The sequence below is a fragment of the Nicotiana tabacum genome, chromosome 2 (assembly GCF_000715075.1).
Source record: "Nicotiana tabacum cultivar K326 chromosome 2, ASM71507v2, whole genome shotgun sequence".
In the NCBI taxonomy this organism is placed as follows: Eukaryota; Viridiplantae; Streptophyta; class Magnoliopsida; order Solanales; family Solanaceae; genus Nicotiana; species Nicotiana tabacum.
Window position 1 is genome coordinate 88,644,923 of NC_134081.1, and position 22,499 is coordinate 88,667,421.

The following is a 22,499-nucleotide window of genomic DNA, read 5'->3' on the forward strand; positions in this document are numbered from 1 at the left end:
AATTACTCTCTACCCTATTGTGGTAGAGTTTTTTCCCCCTAATAAATAACAAATACTCCTAATATGTATGATTATACAAATGGCAGATCTAGAAAAGAGCTTCCCTTGAAAAGATACAAAAGCGTCTAAGATTAGGTGCCGTTGACATTTCCACAATATCTGTCTGTCTACTTGGCACCACATGGAGATAGGCAGTCGCAAAAAGTAGTTCAGTACATAAAGGATATTAAACTAAACAATAAAACCGATAAATTGGACCCAATAAGGTGAGCGATCGTGTCAATTATTAAAAAGCTGAAAAAGAGAAAAGCCAGAAGAAATTGTAGTCAGTTTGAATCTTAGCCTTCTCTTATTCATTTCTATTCTATCTTTGACTTTACAACAATAACATAGTCGTGTAATTCTAGATGTGAAATTTGAGGAGGATAATATGCACGCATACCTTATCCTACCTTGAGAAAGAGGAAAATAAAATACATCCTGTAGTTTTTTTTCCTCACGTAAACAGATCACCTCATTTATATCAATGAATAAATTTCGTACTTGCAAGATTTAGGGAATAAAAAAAGAAATCTCATTAATGTACCAAAACAATACAATAATACAGCATCCACGTTCAAAAAGGACCCACTCTCCTTAACTCAGTCCGCAAAGTCCATACGCGTCCTTAACACGTATACTCTGTTCAGATTTATCGTTATACATGATCTATATATATATATATATATATATATATATATCCAAATGTCTTAAACATATTTCTAAGTGTGCAAAAATGTTACCCAAAGCTTATCTTCCTGTTCTAATTCTCCTCATCTTCTGTACCGCCACGCACGGCCGCGTTATCAGCGACCAGCCATCATCGGATCTCGTCTCCGACGGAGTTCGCGGCGTTGACAGTGGTCGTGAAAAAGGAATAATCTCACTTTTTGCTGAAACAGAGGAGGCATGTGAACAGAGCTATGGTTTTTTGCCTTGCACTAAAACTGCTCTAGGAAATGTTTTCCTCATCGTCGTGTATGGTTACCTTATGTTTCTGGCTGCTACTTATCTCTCCTCCGGTAGTGAACTGTTGCTCGAGATTTTAGGGCCAGGTCTTATTGGTGGACTCTTCCTTCCTGCGCTTGGTGCTCTTCCTGATGCTATGCTCATTCTCGGTATAATAATCGTCCTTTCTTTCACTCTGTTTATTTTACCAGTTACTCCCTATATGTGATTGTGTAATGTGTTTGACTGGGAAATGAATTTTTTGAGTTAAAACTAGTCATACATATTTGTGTGGCTCTAAATTGAAATTTAAAATTTTAAAGTTAACTTATTTTTAAATATAAAAATTTGTTATTTTTTCTTGTAAAGACTAAAAAGTAAATACCATCTCATAAACTGAGACAGAGTATAATTTTATATTTCCGGAAAGAATGACGTAATTATTAAAATTTGGTAGGAATTCAGGCATCGTTTCTTATTGTTTTGAAATTAAACTTAAACATATCTGACGACTAAAAGAAATATTACAGATCATAATAATTAATAATTAAAAGTTAATTAATTTCTTTTTTGAATAATTGAAATCATTTTAGCCAAGTAATTTGTGACAGAAGGAGTATTAGTATGGGATATTGGAGCGATTGAAAATTGCATCAGAAGGGAACAGAGATCCGACAATTTCGTTTGTCTTGTTTTATTTTGTTTAATCTTTTTGGATTTAAGTTATGTTCATTGATGATGTACAATGCATAGACACTTGTAGGACTTATAGTTAACTTAAATTGGTCTTCCATTTGACCCTTTTCGTCATGCTTTGGACATCTCACCAGGATCTTAGGTACCCAGCAAACGTATTCTTCAAAGAATGAAATCCATTTTTTTACAAACCTAACCTCAATACTAAAAATAAATTAGGCAGCTATGTGAATCCTCTGTATTTTTTTTTTATTTGGTTTAACTGAATATTTATTATATAAAAAACTAAACATCATTACATGAAACATTCATGGTTGTCCCATTGGGATTAACTTTCACTCTATTCAATCCCATTTCATATGATACTGAATAATTTGTCTTTTACAAGTAAACTAGGGGTTCTATAAAATTATATATTCTCTATCATTTATGACGGTGGCGTCCGGGTCAGCTTGTGCGCACTTCGACTAGCTATTGCTGAATCTCCTAGTGCTTGGGATTTGAACCTATCATATTAACATATAAGTCTGTAATTAGACATGGCCAACACAGGACCTACTGTTAATGTATAAGAACTAAATTTTTATCAGAATATCGCCGATATGGATCATTTGTTATGTTCTTAGCCAAGTTTGTGTTTTGCGAAAAAAGAACTTAGTTTGTTATTATATCATTAAAAGCGCTTGTTGCAAGTCATATTAAGCCTCACAAGTTTCTTCTTTTCACCTCATTGTTTCAGTATCGGGAGTATCTGGAACTGCTGCGGCTGCTCAGAGCCAGGTTTCTGTAGGAATAGGCTTGTTAGCTGGGTCAACAGTGATGCTTCTTACCGCGATATGGGGAACCTGTTGCATTGTTGGCAAGTGCGACATACAAAATTCTGTTGCTGTGGACTTGAGAGACACTAAAGGGCTCAGCTTGACTGGTTTGTCTCTTAACTTCAGAATATCTACTCGCGAACTTGCTTCTGTTGATCTGCTGCAACAAGTCGATGCATTATATTACAAAAGCCTAGTTGGCTCTTACAAAAGAACTTAAAAGAGAAAACAAAGTCTAAAATCTTTTTTACATCATTTACATGCTAACTAATAAACTGTAATAAAACGAAGAGATGGCTCATGAATCTGTTCCTTTTCTTAGTAGGATGGGAGCCATTCCGTGGTTCATATCTGTGCTACTCTTGATGGACAAATATTGTGGTTTGTTTTTTAATTTTTTTTAAATAAAAAAAGTAGCTACTGAGCTGTCATTGGCTTTCAAAATTCTGAATCCATACTTGTGAAAAGAAAAAAGGAAAACAATTCCTAGTAGAAAAGGTGATTTTGAATGTAAGAAAAGTAAGAATTGAGATTTTTAATGTAAATTTACTAATTATATGCATAGAGGGACTTTCATGAAGCATTTTCACCCATCTGGATGACATGTGAGGAAATCCTGTAAATTTTGATCATAGCATATGATTAAAAAGGATCTAAGTGTCCAAAACTTTAGGCCTCGGACATGTCTATGGTGACAGCATTTTCCTTGTAATTCTCCTTACAATCAGTAACATTTGCATGTTATATTTCATGGTAATACGAGGCAGGTTTTTATCTATCAAAGTGTTTCTGCTCACAGAGTAGGTCTTCTGTCTGTAGGTTCCGGTGTTACTACCGATATCTGGACAAGCTATGCTGCAATGATCATGGCAGTGTCTGTTATTCCATTTATTGTTGTTCAGTTGCCACAGCTCTTCCATTCAACTTCTGGAAGACATTTAGCGGTCTTAATAGCGCTTATCATATCACTGTCTCTTCTCATTTCTTATTGCCTTTATCAGGTAATTGTCATATTGTCATTTTTTTTTCTCCATCCAATGTAAATTATTCTTTCTTGCACACTGCTACAATCTACATCATTATCTTCGTAGAATATGCCCAAGAATGAGCACATTTTGCAAAATCAAAATCAACTTTAACAGTTTTGAATAGAATAGTTCAATGGCATGTCAATGACTCAAGTAGCTTCCATCCAACCATAGTTGGATAAACGAATTCCCCCCTGTAACCACTAGAGTTAAAGTTGAGCTGGGATCAGAGTACAGAATGGTTTCCCTCACTCTTCTTAGAAAATAGAGGAGAAGTAAAAGGAAAAAAAAAGGCCTAATCGTCCTATATGCCTGGCTGATAAATAGATAAATCGTGCTGAACTTCTTCTAACTTTTAATGCAGGTCTTTCAGCCTTGGATACAAACACGAAGACTTGACTATGTAAAACATAAGCATGTCATATCAGGAATTTTGAAACATTTAAAAAAGCATGCATTGGGGAGGCTTTTCACAGATCATGGAACACCAAATATACAAGTCATAGAAAAGTAAGCTTGAAATTCTTTCTGCCCTGTTTATATCACTGTAGAATGTTGGCTGATGTGATGAAGGTTTGTGTGACAGGCTGTTCAACTCAATAGATGAAAATGGTGATGGATATCTTTCCCATTCTGAATTAAGAGCTTTGGTCGTAGGAATCAGTCTTGAGGAGATAAACTTAGACGAAAATGATGCTATAGCAAAGGTACTGAAGGACTTCGATACGTCTTCTGATGAGAAACTTGATCTGAAAGAATTCATTGCTGGAGTTGAAAAATGGCTTTACGAAGCCAGGAGTTCTAATGGTTCTTCTCGCGAGGCTGGTCCTGATACAATGAAATACCTTGACGATTTTCACGAGGTATGTTTTGAGCTGATGACGTTATTTAGATAGTTATAGGTAGAAAGATATGATACAATGTGGATGTTTTTTGCAGCAAACAAGGATGGAGCACAGTCTCTTGGGGGATACAAGTGATGAAATTGTTGAGGGTGTCGAAAATCCTCGAAAAGTTGCAATTAAGGCTGCGTTACTCTTGTTGCTGGGTACTATTATCGCTGCTGTTTTTGCTGATCCTCTGGTGGACGCTGTTAATAATTTCTCCAGTGCCACGAGCATTCCAACTTTCTTCATCTCATTCATTGCGCTACCACTGGCAACCAACTCCAGCGAGGCAGTGTCGGCTATCATCTTTGCTAGCCGGAAAAATAAGAAATCCGCGTCATTAACATTTTCTGAGGTCTGTTTTTCTGATTTGACTTCTGTGACTTTAGTAGTAGAAAATCATGTTTTTTCTATCCAATGCTTCATTAGTTAACCTAAAAGATCAAATCCTTAATTAACGACTCAAAAGATGTGGACTTGATCTGAAGATTGCTAACTTGTACACCCCTATTTCATAGTTTCAAGTTGTACCAGCACTAGGCTAGATTTGCTAGTAAATAGAAGTTTGCTAACAAATTATGGTCCGTCGAAGCAAATGAAGAGACCTCATTCATAAAAAAAGGTATATAATAATAAAATAAAGAGACCAAGAACTTCAACTAGAGATTTTGAAGCTGAGTGTTATCCATTACATGGGCAGATTTCTGACAGGACTTGGTATAGATTAGTTTTCATGCAATGATCACTCATGTTTTACTTTAAACTTTACTGTTAGGGAAGCCTTGTTTCTTTTGTTCCGATAAAAGTATGGTGGAATATGTTATGGTCTATTGCAAGGTATAGGACTTGAGTCTCACATCGGTATTGCAATGTGCTCATGTGGGGTTTATATAGCCTTGAGCTCTCTCAACTTAATAGCTAGCTTTTGGGGTGTGGTTCTTCCTAGGTTGCATCAGAATACTCCTTGTGGTTTCCTTTCCGAATTCAAATGTTGCATGATCTGACATTTGGAATTAAACTTTTTCTGTTTTGGGCACGTAAGCTATTTTTTGGTGGTTGGTATGGCCGATATTGTTTCCCATTGCCATATGATAATATCTCCGATGCTATCTTGCAGTTATATGGAGCAGTGACCATGAACAATCTCCTTTGTCTGTCAGTCTTTTTGGCAATTGTTTACATCAGAGGATTGACATGGAACTTCTCATCTGAAGTGCTGGTTATTCTAATCGTTTGCGTTATTATGGGGGTCTTAGGGAGTATCCACACCACCTTTCCCCTCTGGACTTGTTCGATAGCTTTTCTGCTTTATCCAATGTCCCTTGTACTTGTGTATGTTCTTGATTACGTATTTGGTTGGTCATAGATCAGAGTATGGAACAAAAGATTATGTGGTTGGTCTTACATCAGAGTTGGATGTGTATATTTTCAGCAACAGTGCACATCGGTTTTCTTTAATATGTCAAAACTTGTTGATTATAAATGTCAATTGCTCTTGACTGAGCAGAGAAACCTTATTTTTACGTGTAATTTGAAATTCCAAGTGCTGTGTTTATTACATTTTGGTTTTCAGTTTTCAGATCTGCATACATGCCATGGAATGTTCCTCTAAACACAGTGCAGGTCCTCTCTCTCTCTCTCTCTCTCTCTCTCTCTCTCTCTCTCTCTCTCTCTCTCTCTCTCTCTCTCTCTCTCACACACACACACACACACACTTGTAATGCATGGCTCTTAATTAGGGGCGAAGCTATGTTGGCAGGGTGGTCAACTGACCACCATTCGTCAAAAAATTATACTACGTATAAGGTAAAATATTGCTTGTTATTGATCAAATATTTATTGAATTTTCTGACTTCGTCACTGCTCTTAATACATCACAGAAAATGAATTTAAGAAGAAATTAAGGTGAAGTTGTTTTTGTTTTCTTCTAGAATCCTAAATCCTTTTTTGGGCACCATAGCGTCCAATTGTCAAACAGAGTTGGAATGGCAAATCGCATTTTAGTTAGAAACTAATATAGATGGTATATAGACTTTCTGCAGAATACAAAGAGGTATTCCTTCACAATTCTTGTCAAAGACAAAATTCTGGAAAATAGCTGCCTCTGGCTCTTCGTCAACAATGTAAATCTAAAAAGTAATTAATGTCTTGAAACTGATCCTTGAAGCTTCCCAAATATTCTTCTTCTCTTATTTTGGATCGTTACAATCAAAAACTCACTTTTGTTTCACCTTTATTCTCCACTCCAAGAGGCACCACAACGACCCACAAGACATGAAATGAAGAGCTTTTGTTTACCATCTTTCTGTAATAGAACTAGAGTCTATATTTTTTCCTTGGGGAACACCATGCAAAGGGCATCTTTTTTCATTTTTCAACTAACATATGCAGCCCATGAATGGTAAGACATTCATTAGAAGGAAATATTTCTACCCATGTAAAAGAATAAAAGCCCTGAATAAACACCTCAAAAGACTTAACAAAGCCACCGGTGACATGGACTTAACTTCTATAGCTTCAGATTAAGATCAACTTTTCCTCCTACATCACCTTGACAGTTGCTTTTGGTTATTCCTACTTGGCCAATTTGCACATTCGCAGATGGGAAAAATCTGAATAAAGGTTGTTGAACTAATCTGTTTAGGCCTGGCTTAGTGCTAGGCTCTTCAGCAACTTCCTGTGGAGTTCATAAACTAAATAAGGATTCATATAAAATACATGAATCATAAAATAAGATGCTGAAGTCCGTTTGTCACTTACTTGAAAGGGTACAGTTTCGAATTTAAATAGCTCGCTGTTCTGAGAAGCAGAGTTAGATAAATCTTGCTGATTTCCTTTACCAACTGCTGTAGGAGGAGCCAATGTGAGAAAATCTCCATTGAGAACTCTATTTCCTCTGACAACATTCCTTGGTTTCACCTCGGATAGAGTTCTTGATTTTAAAGGAACTTCTCTGAAACATTGACCAAAAAGACTTCTCAAGATGTACTCAAAACTAAATGTATGCCATATTCAGGGGAGATATCAAACCTTTTATGATGAGTTCCTGATTCTGAATTTACTGCGCATTCACTGCTAAAGGAAGCTGATTCGTGTGATCCAGATACAGGGGCAATATAGCACAGAGGAAATTTTTGAAATGCAGGGACGGGTGGGTATTCTGGAGGGAATGGATATGGTCTTTTTATGCCAACCATCTACATTAACAAACAAAATAATAGTTTATCAACCCACAATCTCAAAACCAATCTCTTCTGCACAAACAGATTAGAAAAAAGAAATTTCAAGAATAGACAGTGGAATATCCTGAAAGGGAGCCTTGGCGTAACTGGTAAAGTTGTTGTCATGTAACCAGGAGATCAATGGCTCGAGCCGTAGAAACAACCTATTGCAGAAATGCATGGTAAGATTGTATACAGTACACCCCTGTGATCCGGCCTTTGCTTAGTGCACTAGGCAGCCCCTTTTTTTTTTTTTACAGTCGAATATCCTGGCAACCTTTAATCCTTTATTTATTAGCTCTTTGTTATTTCTATCATGCAGGTAGGAAAGACTACTAAATTTACCTTCACTTCTTCTGGCCAAAGAGGTAAATAGTGACAGCCATTATAACTTTGGTTTGAAGGGGGCTCCATATGAAGATTTCCTACAGATGATGAGATATTCACCTGCACCATACACAATAAAACTAATTAGCCTCAGCATACTAAATACAAAGAAAGACATGTTAGCCCAATAATGATTACTACTGCTAGAGGCGGATGTAGTATAGAATTATAGTTCAACTAACCTAGCATTTTAGCATAAATACATTTGTGAAAAAATCACTATAATTTCAACAACTATAAAATTGTGAATGCATAATTCCAAAAATATAACGGATTAAGTGGTAAGAGCCTAAAGGTCGAACGGTCAACTTAAAATTCTGGATCCGCCTCTAAGTACTGCAAGTAATAAGTAAGCTGAAAGCTGGCTTACCATTGATGAGGAACAAGGAGGCTGCTGATATTGTTGTGATCTAAGCAGCTTATTGGGTAAAGAAAAAATTGGGATCTGGGGTTCATGTGACAAATTTAGATCAGGCTTAACACCACCATATTGATACAACTTCTTATTCTCTTCTTCAGTATTGTACTCACTACTCCACAATTTAGAGCAATCATCATAGCCTGGACCCAAAATTGCTGACAAATTCATTTCACCTTCACCTATCATACCAGTTGTTTTAGATGGATTTGGTCTAAACTCACAATTTTTCGAGGCTAATCGTGTTTGTGAAGAGATTGAAGAGGAGTTAAGGGTAGGCCTAAGAGTGGAATCTTGTGATGAGACAATTGAATTTGGTGACAAAACATTAGGTGAATGCAAAGTTTCATCTTTTATATGTTGTTCTTCCAATCTAATTCTCTCAAGTTGAGCAACACCTAGTCCTCTTTGTGGAACTTTTTTTTGCTTCAACTTTTTAGTGGCACTGCTGCTATTGCTATTGCTACAGCTTTGTGTATGATCTTCTATAGTCATTATTGCTAACGTCAAGAAAATTGTATCTTTCTTAAGCAATACAGAAAGGAAAGCTATATATAAACACAGGATCCATCAAGTACAGGAACATGATATTCTTAAGATACAGAAAATCTGATGTGTATTGGAAAGAAAATGAAAACCCCCATAATTTAGTAAAGATTGTAACTTTGAATGTGGACAATTAAATAAACCAAATACATGTAGAGCAAGAGAGGAGGAAATAGTATCTGAGATTGTATGAGATCACAAAGATCAGATCACTATAATATGGAAATAAAGTACACTTGAGAATTAACAGAGTAAAAAAAGGAATAAAGAAGTAAAAGGAAACTGATCAAGAATCGGAAATTTTAAATAACTTTAAATGCTGCAAATCAAAAGGAACCTAAAAAATTGGTCTCTCTCTCTCTCTCATATTTTAACAATCTCTAGACCGACTCTCTAGTACTCTTCTTCCTCCTTTCTTTTCTCCTTCTTGTTTTTTGCTTTTCCACTTCTTTTTTCCTTTCTTCTATCTTCCTTAAGTAATTATACTACTATTTGCAAAATGTGGGTCCATTTTATTGCATGCATGCAACTTACTAACCAAAATATATTAAATTAAAGAAAAAGAGATCATCATTCAGGACGGATGTCTAATAAAACCACAACGACTTAGTAGCTTTTGCTAAAATTTTGAATCTAGTAACCTAAATGATCCGTGACATCCGAATAAAAGTGTTCAATATATTATATACTTTAAAATCTGAAGTAATATTTTATATATATACATAATGTATTTTTCAACAAAAGAATGGTCACAATTAGAACAATGTGGCTTCGACTCTGATCCGAACCCACACAGTTTACGTTCTGAGTTCGTCTCTATCTTCTAGCGTGACGAGCTCATCAATCTCCGACTACCTACCAGTAAATAATAAAAGTTTCCTTCTTTAAGTCTCTTTTTTTACTTCCACGAGTTTTTGATTGGATGTTGGTAAGTTGTTAAAAAAGATTTTTTTATAAGAAAAATACGGTCGCGTTGAGGAATACTACAGAGCTACGTACGAACTCACGTAAGTTGGTCTTGACTTTTCAACTATTCCGTTATGATGAAATATAGTTTATTATATTATTATTATTGTTTTTTCTTTTCTTTTTTTGGCTTAAATTATTGTTGTCATTCTTGAAAATGATTGATGATCCAAAGTGGCTTCGGAAGGTCATCAAGTCCCTTGCGTTCATCGAACTCTCCAACTGAAACGCTAGAAACAAATAAAAAGAAAATAAATCCGATAAAAAAAAATTCCTAAAGAGTAATAATTCAGGGTGTATTTGGTACGAAGTAAAATGTTTCCTTGAAAAATATTATCTTGAAAAATAAGTGATTTTCTTACTTATTTTTCGGACCGTGATTAGGTAGCAGAAAATATTTAATATATATATATAAATAATTTCCTAACTAAACCAATTGGGGTGATAGACCCGCGGTTGAATATTGACAGTAAATAATAAAATACAAACAAAGTTAAAAGGGGAATGATTTATGAATAAGCAAGATGAATCAATGTATAAAGCTCAAAGGGATAATCTCTCGGAATAGGAGTGTATCAACAGTATCTGAGTTATATTCTATATCACTGCCTTAATGGGTTTTTTTACAGAAATATAGTCATCCCTCTTATAGTGGAGGGATCTTACTTTAGATATAATTAAAAATACATAGTGGGGAACCCATGATAAATCAGTTTTTTCCTAATTTTTGCCGAGATTCTCTCCCTTAGTGCGGCTGTAACGGCTCTTGCCTATGAGCTCGATCTTGATTGGACTTGATATTGATCGATCTCCAAATTCAGAGCTCGATATTGACTCGAGCTAGATATTGATTCGGGGCCCGGTATTGATTCGGGCTCGGTATTGATCGGTCTCTGGCTCTTAAGCTCGATAACACCGCTTCGTATTAGAGTTCGATTTGGACTTCGAGCTTGGTAATGACTTCGAGATCGGTATTTGATCGGTCCCTAAAACTCAAAACTCGGTAATCTGGCTTTATACCTCATCTCGATATTATGAAGACGCTCTTCGGTCCATTAAGTTCCCATCTTGACCAATCGTACGAAGGTCGAAATCGATTTTGACCGTATACAAATAGTCCCCTCGTTTCTGGGGAAGGATGCGGCGAGAAACGACATGATTTTCCAATGGCACGATTAGATATACACTGACGTTTGCATCGAGCCCGACCATGACGTATGTGATAGCTGTCCCGTCGGTTCAGTTTATCAAGGCATTAAATGTGTGTCAGGCGATGGTCAGCCACTACTGATATTGAACCGCCATTGCCCAATCTATAAATAGCCCCTCTTTTCACTATTTTTCACTTTCAGATCTCCAAATCTTCTAAGTTCCTTTTCGCATCTTCTGGGTTTTTCGTCTGTAAATATGTGATTTTCACTGCAAATCCCTTCTCAAAACACCAAATACTCCCGATCTTCGTTCATAGAATTTTAGATGGCAAAAACGTCTAAAATTATTCCGCAAAAAGAGGTCGCTTCTATATCTCGACCCGCCGGTGGCGAGGATATGGAGGAGCCCCGCCCTGGGGAATTCATTCCGGTAGGGTGTTTAATTATAGGTGATTTTAAAATTGAAAAACCTTCTCCGGTACCGGGTCAGTGTGAGCCGATGTCGAGGTATCAATGTTCAATTACCGAGAAAGTTCTTGAGAAAGTCATACAAGAATCCAACTGGGATAATAAACTCGTAGTAATCTCATCGCCTGATGAATCAATTACTACCCACGTCGAAGGGTTCTTAAGTATTTACACTTATTCTTTCACGTTGGGCCCTCTAGACCCCGTCATCGTTGCCTTATGCAAGAGGTACGACGTGACCCTCGGCCAGATCCATCCTTCCTTTTGGAGGATAGTGATTCTTCTTTGATTTTTCTCGAGCAAGATCGAGGGGCGTATCTTCACCCTCGATAATCTTATGCACCTTTATAGTCCCCGACTTTACCGAGGAGGGTTAATCAAGCTTGCTCGTCGAGCAACCAAAGCGTCATTCTCGAGCATAGATGAGACTCGGGATCGGGGTTGGATGGTCTGTTTTGTTCGAATCAAAACCTCGGACCTGATCCCTGCCGATGACTTGCCATTTCCGGAGAAATGGAATTTGAGTCGTGAGTAAACGTTTCTCTTTGCCCGTTTTGATTTTGTAACTGCCTTTCATTTTGTTGATCCATTTTTCTTTTCTTGTCACAGCCGTAGCTCGGATACCGAAACTGATTCCAGATCTTAAACAATGGGTTGAAGGTCTGGTGCTGCAGAGACCGTACTCCGAGCGTGCTTGGGTCGAATTGTCAAAGGGTCGATGGGAGGCCCGTAGTCATGGTAAGTCTCTTTCTCGATTTGTCTATTTTTTGTTCTTCTTTATTTACTTATTCCTTTTTTTCCCTTTGTATGACTCGGGAAGGATATAGTCATGAGGCCCCCATATAGTGATGAAGAGATTCCTTCCCCGAAGCAGGTTAAAGAAAGGAAGAGAAAAGATGTACCGAGCTCCCCGAGCTTGGAAAAGAAAAAACTGGCTAAGAGATCTCGCAAGCCAAAGGGGGGCTCCGGTGTCGTGCCTTCGGAAGTGGTCCGCCAATTAAGGGACGAGCCCGAAGCAGGAGAGGAGGATTTAGCCTGTGCACGGGCTAATGTTGTGATTCAACAGTCTTCCGATTTGGCTGAAGCAAATCAAAGAATCTTGGCCATAATCCCAGAATAAGAAGAAGCCGAGATTATCCCTTCTCGAGCTAAGATGACTGAAGGGGAGACCGAGGGTAGGGCTTCTTGGGCAGTAGAAGATATTTTGAGGGATGAGTTCGGGATATTTGATATTAGTGGATCCCCTCAGATTTCGGATGCCAGCATGTTGGAGGTTTGGTCCTACGAGGGCATTCACGAGTCGACCGATATCCACGGTTTTCTGGAGGGGCTCGAGTCGGCTTCCTCGGAGGAGGTTACCGGTTTTAGTGGAATGCCGATACCCAAAAAGCCATCATGGTCGGGTCCTACCGAGCCTTCATCGATTCACAAACTGGTGGACCGATTCCCAGCCCCGAGTGTCGATCCCGACCGTAGGCGGAAGATAGTGCTCTCCGTACCTGAGGATACCCGAATTGTTTCTTCCCCCATGGGGGGATTGCCAATTACCTTCTGTTCTTGGTGACCAAAGAGGATCAATCAGTGATGAATGCGGTAGGGCCCACCTGTCTCTTCAACGAGGCCCAACACGCTTTGAATCGGGTAACTCTGATGGCATCTTTGTTGTTTCTCTTATACTTAGAATTGTAGATAATTCTTACATTTTTTCTTTTGTTTGTAGGCTTTGGTGTTGCATCATGAGGCCTTTCTTCAAATCCGAGAGGAGCATGATGCTGAGGTTTGGAGCCTCACTGAGAAGAGTGACTCTTACAAGCTCCTTAGTGAAAAACTTCGAGCAGATTTGACAGCAGCTCGGGAAGAGCACGAGGAGATGGCTGAGCACGTATTCCGAATTTTTCATGATAGTGAAGATGAAAAGGAGATAACCACTAGCGATCTGATTCTACAGGTTCGGCAGAGGATCGAGAATATAGGACGGCTTAACTCACAGGTAGATGGGCTACTGGCCGAGAAAGAAGAATTTAAAAAGAGTGTGGATACCCTGCCTCGAAAAAGGAAGCCGTTCAAGCTCAATTAGAGTTGTTTGATGCCCAACTTCGATCTGCAAAAGAGAATGCCTCGGGGATGATCGAGAAGATGAAAGAGCTTCAGCGTCGGTTGGATTTGGCCATTTCTGATAAATCAGGCTTGGCTAATGAACTTGAAGTAGCCAGATCTGAGGTGATCGAGGTCAATAAAATAGTCGATGCTAAAGTGGCTCAGTTCAGGATCGATGTTGAGGTTAACCAAGCCAAAGCCAAGAGCATGGTCGAACATGCAAAATGGCAAGCTCGGAGAGAAGCTCTCGAGGAGGTCAGTGCTCAGGGATTCGATGTTGGGGCCAAGATTGAAGTTGCCAGGGCGGAGGAGAACAAGGCTCGAAGGTTGGCCTTTCCTGAGGAAGACTCCGATAGCTCGAGTGAGTCTGAAGCTTAGGAAGATGCCGAGAGCACGACCTCCGATGAAGATCGAGCCATTTAGGACCTTAGGTAGTTTGTTGTATTCTTTTGAGGCCGGTTTCGGTCTTTGTATAAAGAACTTTCTTTTGGCCGAGTTGCCTTTGTACAAGATTTGTAAATATAAAACTTTCTTCCTTTGAAGAAAAATAGTCTTTTAAGCTAAATAAATAGTTTAAATTTTAATCACTGTTGCCTTCGGGCTTTGTGGGTAGTTCCCTTTGCTTTGTTGGGCTCGAATAGCCTTCAGCCTTAAATAGTCGAGTGTTTGTTCTAACTCGAAATAATGAGTAACTCACTCGAAGTAATGTAGCTCGTAGGTCGTAGGTTTTATAGTCGAGCGAGTGATTGCTCGAACTCGAAATAAGAGTAGCCCGTAAGCTTTATGGTCGAGTGATTGCTCAAACTTGAAATAAGAGTAGCCCTTAGGCTTAATAGTCGAGTGAGTGATTGCTGGAACCCAATGTAATGTTAGCCCTTAGGCTTAGTAGTCGAGTGAGTGCTTGCTCGAACTCGAAGTGATGTAGCCTGTAGGCTTAGTGGTCGAGTGAGTGATTGCTCGAACTCGAAACAAGAGTAGCATGTAGGCTTAGTAGTCGAGTGAGTGATTGCTCGAACTCGAAGTAATGTAGCTCGTAGGCTTAGTGGTCGAGTGAGTGATTGCTCGAACTTGAAATAAGAGTAGCCCTTAGGCTTAGTAGTCGAGTGAGTGCTTGCTCGAACTCAAAGTGATGTACACCGTAGGCTTAGTGGTCGAGTGAGTGATTGCTCGAACTCAAAATAAGAGTAGCCTGTAGGTTTAATAGTCGAGTGAGTGCTTGCTCGAACTCGAAGTGATATAGCCGGTAGGCTTAGTGGTCGAGTGAGTGATTGCTCAAACTCGAAATAAGAGTAGCATGTAGGCTTAGTAGTCGAGTGAGTTCTTGCTCTAACTCGAAGTGATGTAGGCTTAGTGTGACTTGATCTCGTTGATTTTTCGGTTGGCAGTCCCCGATTTATGGGGTAATAGTCCCTTAAGCCTGTATGCATAATAAATCACGAAATAGAGGATGGATTCTGAGATATGAGATATCGGTAAAGAAGAAAATTTCTCTTTATGTCGTTATACATGTGTTCATGTTTTGTACAAGGGATCGAGTAAACTACACGAGCATTGTTCGTTTTGACCATTTGGCTCTTACAATTTTTCCTATCGAAACCATGTTGTTATGAAGTAATTTCCTTGCATCGAACTTGATAATCGATTTTGATATATATATGTGCTTGAGTGTAATGCCCCCCATTATTCGAGGTTGATTGTAAAGAGGCCTCAGATACTATGGAATTGTTCTAAGTTAGCACGATCAATGGTTTCCTCGTTAAAAACCTTGCCAAAAAATCCATTTGGGATAAAACTGGCATAAGGGAAAAAGAGTGCAACGCATGCTTTCAGGCCTAAAGCCTCGGGTTGAATAATCTATCCATGTTCCTGGTTGAACTCCTGCAAGGGTTAGTTTCAAAATATAAATGAACATGGGAGGGTCGTACCTTAGCAGTAGTATCGTTTTAGGTGCGACACGTTCCAATTGCTTGGTAGTTGTTTGCCGTTTATCACACCGAGCTTGTAGGATCCTTTACCGACGACTTCGAGAACTTGATATGGTCCTTCCCAGTTTGGACCCACTTTTCCTTCATTTGGATTTCAGTTATTGAGGGTGACTTTCCTTAGCACTAATTCCCCGATTTTAAAATGGCGAATATTGGTTCTTCGATCATAGTATCTTTCGATCCGCTATTTTTGGGTGGCCAATCGGACAAGAGCTGCTTCTCATTTTTTGTCCAATAATTTTAGGCTCGTTCTCATCGTCTCGTTATTTGATTCATCTTTTGCATATCGAAACTTGTCGCTAGGTTCTCCGACCTCAACTGGGATAAGAGCTTTGGCGCCATAAACCAACGAGAATGGTGTCGCTCCGATACTCGATTTTGAGGTTGTGTGGTATGCCCATAGGACTTCGGGTAGTATTTCTCTCCATTTTCCATTGGCGTTGGTTAATCTTTTCTTAAGATTTTGGATGATGGTTTTGTTGGTCGATTCGGCTTGTCCGTTCCCACTGGGATGATAAGGTGTCGAGAGGATCTTTTTAATTTTGTGGTCTTCGAGAAATTTTGTCACTTTGCTTCCGATGAATTGTATTCCATTATCACATACAAGCTCGGATGGCATCCCGAACCGACGTATTATGTGGTCCCAAATGAAGTCTATCACCTCCTTTTCTCTTGATTTTATCAAAAACATGTGCTTCAACCCATTTAGAGAAATAATCAGTCATAAACAAAATAAACTAAGCCTTACCTGGGGCCGATGGGAGGGGGCCGACGATGTCCATTCCCCATTTCATGAAAGGCCAAGGAGATAGGACCGAGTGGAGAAGTTCCCCGGGTCGATGAATCATGGACACAATGTCTTTGGCATTTGTCGCATTTTTGAACGAAATCCATGGCATCTTTGTCCATATCGATCCAATAATATCCTGCTCTGATTATTTTGTGAACTAATGAATCGGCACCGGAATGATTCCCACAAGTGCCCTGGTGAATCTCACGTAGGATGTAGTCGGTATCTCCCGGTCCCAAACATATTGCCAGTGGGCCATCGAACATCCTTCTGAACAGTGTTCCATCATTGGATAAGGTGAATCGTGCAGCTTTCGTGCGTAGAGATGTAGATTCCTTTGGATCCGATGGAAGTTTCCCGTTCTTAAAGTATTCTATATATTTGTTTCTCTAATCCCAGGTTAGACTCGTGAAGTTTATCTCGGCATGACCTTCTTCGATTACCGATTTTATGAGTTGTACGATAGTCCCCGAGTTGAGTTCGTTATCCTTGACCGAAGAACCTAATTTCGCAAGAGTGTCAGCCTCACTGTTCTGTTCTCGAAGCACATGTTGCAAAGTTCATTCCTTAAACCGATGTAAAGTCACTTGTAATTTATCCAAGTACCTCTGCATTCGATTTTCTCGGACTTCGAAAGTCCCGTTGACTTGATTTACCATGAGAAGGGAATCACATTTGGCCTCCACGACCTCGGCTCCCAAGCTTTTAGCTAGTTCGAGGCCTGCGGGCGATTTTAGTACGATGCCCAGTCCGGACCCCTTTGCGTTTGAGACTCCGTCCGTAAAGAGGGTCCAGATTACCGAAGAGGTATCCGATTTTATCAATAATTCCTTTTCAATTTTAGGTACCAAGGCCGGCGTGAAGTCAGCCATGAAGTCCGCTAAGATCTGAGATTTGATAGCGGTCCGAGGTCCTCTGCTCGCACAAATTTAACTAACATGTCATCAATATAAACTTCCATTATTTTTCCTATTTGCTTTTCGAACATTCGGTTTACTAGGCGTTGATAAGTTGCACCAGCATTTTTTAGACCGAATGACATCACATTATAACAGTAGGTACCGTACTTAGTGATAAATGAGGTCTTTTCTTGATCCTCCGGGTTCATTTGTATTTGGTTGTATCCGGAATAGGCATCGAGAAAACTGAGAGTCTCATGGCAGGTTGTGGCATCGAGCATACGATCGATATTAGGCAAAGGAAAAGAATCCTTAGGGAAAGCTTTATTCAGGTCTTTATAATCTATACACATTCTAAGCTTGTCCCCCTTTTTAGGGACTACCACCACATTTGCTAGCCATTCAGGGTATTTTACTTCCTGAATGGACCCTATTTTAAGAGTTTGGTTACCTCATCATTGATGAAGGCGTGTTTGACCTCAGACTAGGGCCTTCTTTTTTGTTTTACCAGGTGGAACTTTGGGTCCAAGCTTAGCTTATGAGTGGTGATTCCCGGTGGGATCCCTGTCATGTCAAGATGGGACCAAGCAAAATAGTCTATGTTAGCTATAAAAAATTGAATAACATTTTTCCTGAGCTCGGGATCTAACCCCGTGCCCAGGTATACCTTTAGTTCAGGCAGATATTCGATTAGTATGACTTGCTCCAGTTCTTCGACCGTAGATTGAGTAGCGTCGGAATCATCGGGGACCACGAAGGATGGAGGGATCCCATGTTCATCATCCTCGTAAGTCTTCCGATTCTTTAATTAGGTTAGAGCTGACGTTTGTGATTGCTATTTGGTATTTCATTCCTCCTTCGAACCCGATCCTTTTGCCGATGATAGTGAAGATATCGGAGTTGCTTCTTCGACGGAAAACATTTCTCTTGCGGTTGGTTGTTCTCCGTAAACTATTTTGACTCCCTCCAATGTTGGGATTTTCAGAACCTGGTGTAAGGTCGAAGGTACAACTCTCATATTGTGGATCCACGACCATCCAAAAAGGGCGTTGTGCCTTATATTGCCTTCGATCTAATAATGTTGGCCAAGCTACCTGGATCAATTAACACATGCTTAACTTTAGTTTTATTCATAAGTACATATATTACCAGTGCATCGTTGTGAGGTTGCATGACTCCTCCTGCATCTTCATCATTAAAGGACAAGGTTCCCATGGGTGCATAATCCTGAGTTCGAGATCGTTTTTCTTTTATAACCGGCATCTTAGTGCGTTTAAGCACCGGCCCCTGAGGGATATAGACCCCACCGATGATCATGTGGATGGTGTGTCATGGCTCTTCTTGTTCGTTTCGTCTGTTGAAATCCTTGTTTTTGAAATGATTTTTGGCCGGTCACTTAAAAATTCTCGAAGGTGCCCTTTATTAAATAATTGGGCTACCTCCTCTCTTAGTTGCCTGCAATCCTCCGTTTTATGGCCATGAGTGCCATGATATTGGCACATTTGATTGGGATTCCTCTGGGCAGGATCGATATGCATAGGTCGAGGCCATTTAGTATCTTTGATGCATTCAATAGCTGATACGATAGCGGATGCATCGATGCTGAAGTTATACTCCGACAACTAAGGTGCTTCCTTTGGTCCGGTATGCCTGTCGAACCCATTCCTGTTCATCAGCCCCAAAGATCCTTGGCCTCGATCATTTCTCTTTTCACCTCGTACGGGGTTGCATGAAGGTTCGCTACCCCTACGATCTCCGTTATACAGACAATATCGATCCTTGATTGCCCTTGGTTCTCGGTTGATATTCCTTTTAATATCGGACCAGAACCCAACTGGTCGTCTTTGACTCTTATTTTGGATTGATACCAATTATGCACGTCAGACCAAGCAATAGCTGGGTATTCGATCAAGTTATGCTTCAGCCGTCGTGAAGCCATCAAGCTTCATTCGTTCAGACCTTGAGTGAAAGCTTGAACAACCCAATCGTCTGTGACTGGTGGTAGATCCATTCACTCCATTTGGAAACGAGATACGAATTCTCTTAGAATATTGTTATCCTTTTGTCTTACCTTGAATAGTTCCGACTTCCTGGTCTCGACTTTTAAGGCCCCAGCATATGCTTTTATGCAGTTTTATATATTTTTTGATGAAAGAAACACGATTTTCAGCATAAGCTTGGGTCAGGGGCTATGCTCCTAGTATATTCTTCACAAAGATGGACTCATGAAGGAAAATAGTTTTATTTTTTTTGGGTAGTTTGCTATAATTACTTTTGCATTGCACCTTTATCCTATGTTCCCAATCTCTTCATATTTTTTTAAAACACAAAAACTCCAATATTTTTAAAGTATGCACCGCCATTATGTGACATAATCTAGATGAATACACCATTTTTTTTCCTTAAGATAATGATTGATAATTAGTCATGCCTAGAGAAAATTAAAGTAATTAAAAAAAATAATTGTAACAACTAACACAAGAAAAGTGAAACTAATTAAGGAAATAATTAATTGAAATAAATACCAGCCAAGTCTAATTGGTAGAATCTGCAAGCATCGCAAAAGAGTCAATAGAGTTAGATGGTAAATTATGATACCATATAATTGCTCCCTTTGACAGGGTTTCACAGAATTTTTTAAATAACACATATTCGATCTCATCGTCCTCTAGATCGTTCCTTTTAATGGCACATGTGTAAGAGGTGACATGTTCGTTGGGGTCGGTCGTTCTATTATATTTTGGAATCTCGGGCATGCGAAACTTCTAAGGGATCGGTTTTGGAGCCGCACTTGGGGGAAAGGCTTTTGTATGAATTTTTTGAATCTAAGCCCTTCAATATCGATGGTGCCCTCAGGATCTGATCAACCCTGGAGTTATATATTTCCACTTTTTTGTCGTTTGCCTCGATCCTCCTTGCTCCAACTCTATTCGTTTTGTCATTTCTTCGAGCATCTTAACAATTTCGGGATTAGTCCCTGATTCTTGCTCATTTGACCTTACTATAGCTGGGTCCGTTTTGTGGGTGACTTCTTGGGGTGGACTAGGCTCGAGTCTGGTCGGTGTTTGGGTTTGGCTCTGCAACTGGGCTATTGCTACTTGTTGAGCTTGCAACATCTCGAAGATTATACGCAAACTGATTCCGTTTTCCTCAGCGTTTTGGGTATTTCGAGCTGCAGACCGAGTTTCACCATGAATGTTATTTTCAGGGTCGGAACGTTGGTTCACCTCTATGGACGCATGTGAATTGACGTATATTGTCTCTTCGACCCGAGTTCCAATGGGATCGACGAATGGCCTTCCACCCCCGAGGGTTAAGTTGTTGTTCTCATCTTGAAGGTCAACTCCCTTGTCGATAGATAGGGCCATTAATTGAGAATTCATCGTTTTCAACCTGAAATCAAAGATACTTTCAAGAGCAAGTGTAAAACGGTGTATTTTGTAGAGATTCGTACCAAACAACCACTGTTATCCTTAGCCCCACGGTGGGCGCCAAACTGTTTACCCAAAAAATAGATAGGGTTGAATTTGTATGTAGTTCTAAGGGTACGTGGTATAACTTGACACAAATCGTAAAAGTGGGTAGAAATATTGAATATTGACCGTAAATAATAAAATACAAACAAAGTTAAAAGGGGAATGATTTATGAATAAATAAGATGAATCAATGTATAAAGCTCAAAGGGATAATCTCTCAGAATGGGAGTGTATCAACAATATCTAAGTTATATTCTATATCACTGCCTTAATGGTTTTTTTATAGAAATATATTCATCCCTCTTATAGTAGAGGGATCCTACTTTAGATATAATTAAAAATATATAGTGGGGAACCCATGATAAATCAGCTTTTCCCTAATTCCCGCCGAGATTCTCTCCCTTAGTGCGGTTGTAACGGCTCTTGTCTATGAGCTCGATTTTGATTGGACTTGATATTGATCGATCTCCAAATTCAGATCTCAATATTGACTCGAGCTAGATATTGATTCGGGGCCCGGTATTGATTCGGGCTCGGTATTGGTCGGTCTCTGGCTCTTAAGCTCGATAACACCGCTTCGTATCAGAGTTCGATTTGGACTTCGAGCTTGGTAATGACTTCGAGCTCGGTATTTGATCGGTCCCTAAAACTCGAAGCTCGGTAACCTGACTTCAGACCTTATCTCGATATTATGAAGACGCTCTTCAGTCCATTAAGTTCCCATCTTGACCAATTGTACGAAGGTCGAAACTGATTTTGACCGTATATAATATAATTTAGACAAACACTATATGAGACGAAGTGTATAAGGGCAGGGGAGGGTAGTAGGTCGGGCCCTAAGGGCCGGAGTGACGGTGACTATGTTTGGGGGGGGGGGGGGTCAGGAGGTGGAGGTGGGGGGGGACGAAAAATAGAGTGGGGAAGATTGAAAAAAAATTTTGAAAAATATTTTTCCTCCTTTTAGTAGGGAAGTCATTTTCCAAAAATTAAAAAATATTTTTCAAAATATTTAAGCTAACCAAATATAAAAAAAATTAAAAAATATTTTCTTTGTACCAAACACACCCTCATTGTCATCTTTTTAACGTCAACCAAATGTTATGCAAGCCATCTACGTCTTGACCACCGTTAGCTACTTTGGAATTAGATTGATACCTCATTCTTTACTAGCAAGTTAGATTAATTAAATGTATAGTGTTGATTATAAGCTCCCTATTAAAAATTAAAGAAAAAGAAAAGGTACTCTCGTAGCAAGAGTTTCATCGCACAAAAAATACAAAATAGTAATATGTACATGAACTTACGCGCGTAAACACAACTTTCTCAATAAAATATTTGTCGCTTTTGGTTTCTCAGATTCAAACTATGGTTTCTCAAATTCAAACTAAGTAAATTTTACCCAACATATTAGAAATATATGTTTTTGTCATTTGAAGATGAGAAAATGGTACCTCATAGTATTTTTCGTCTAATATATGAATATCTATAATTTTGAAAAATCAAAATGAATATCTAAAATTTAACTTAAAAGATAAATTAATTTATTCTCCGAAAATTAGTCAATCCTAAAAAATGAAAAATATCAAATAAATTGGGATGAAGAGAGTAATATTCATTTAAAGGTTGAACATATCAATTGGTAAAAGATTGTGAATCAGTGAGGAATTAATCCGGTTATA

The 22,499-nt window shown here is 39.0% G+C and overlaps 2 protein-coding genes across 2 annotated transcripts; one reads left to right on the forward strand and one right to left on the reverse strand.

Moving 5' to 3' along the window:
- The first annotated feature begins 458 nt into the window (after positions 1–458).
- On the forward strand, positions 459–5,995 carry LOC107773848 (sodium/calcium exchanger NCL). The gene is made up of 7 exons (XM_016593275.2): positions 459–1,157; positions 2,423–2,608; positions 3,321–3,502; positions 3,894–4,039; positions 4,116–4,392; positions 4,469–4,771; positions 5,534–5,995. The coding sequence occupies exons 1-7, from the start codon at positions 704–706 to the stop codon at positions 5,780–5,782; spliced, it is 1,797 nt and encodes a 598-aa protein (XP_016448761.2). The 5' UTR covers positions 459–703; the 3' UTR covers positions 5,783–5,995.
- A 47-nt stretch (positions 5,996–6,042) lies between these two features.
- LOC107777683 (uncharacterized) lies at positions 6,043–9,465 on the reverse strand. The gene is made up of 5 exons (XM_016597770.2): positions 8,395–9,465; positions 7,983–8,084; positions 7,447–7,613; positions 7,177–7,369; positions 6,043–7,093 (listed from the first exon to the last, which is right to left on the reverse strand). The coding sequence occupies exons 1-5, from the start codon at positions 8,935–8,937 to the stop codon at positions 6,926–6,928; spliced, it is 1,173 nt and encodes a 390-aa protein (XP_016453256.1). The 5' UTR covers positions 8,938–9,465; the 3' UTR covers positions 6,043–6,925.
- Between the last annotated feature and the right edge of the window lie 13,034 nt (positions 9,466–22,499).

What these genes read in the sequence shown, in the direction of transcription:
- LOC107777683 (XM_016597770.2), bottom strand. Translation starts at nt 8,937, where the DNA reads ATGACTATAGAAGATCATACACAAAGCTGTAGCAATAGCAATAGCAGC. An exon ending in TTTGGCCAGAAGAAGTGAAG is followed by an intron (nt 7,614 to 7,982) that starts GTAAATTTAGTA and finishes TTGTTAATGTAG; the next exon opens with ATGGTTGGCATAAAAAGACC. An exon ending in TCAGGAACTCATCATAAAAG is followed by an intron (nt 7,370 to 7,446) that starts GTTTGATATCTC and finishes TCAATGTTTCAG; the next exon opens with AGAAGTTCCTTTAAAATCAA.
- LOC107773848 (XM_016593275.2), top strand. Translation starts at nt 704, where the DNA reads ATGATCTATATATATATATATATATATATATATATATCCAAATGTCTT. An exon ending in TTTCTTATTGCCTTTATCAG is followed by an intron (nt 3,503 to 3,893) that starts GTAATTGTCATA and finishes CTTTTAATGCAG; the next exon opens with GTCTTTCAGCCTTGGATACA. An exon ending in ACCTTGACGATTTTCACGAG is followed by an intron (nt 4,393 to 4,468) that starts GTATGTTTTGAG and finishes TGTTTTTTGCAG; the next exon opens with CAAACAAGGATGGAGCACAG.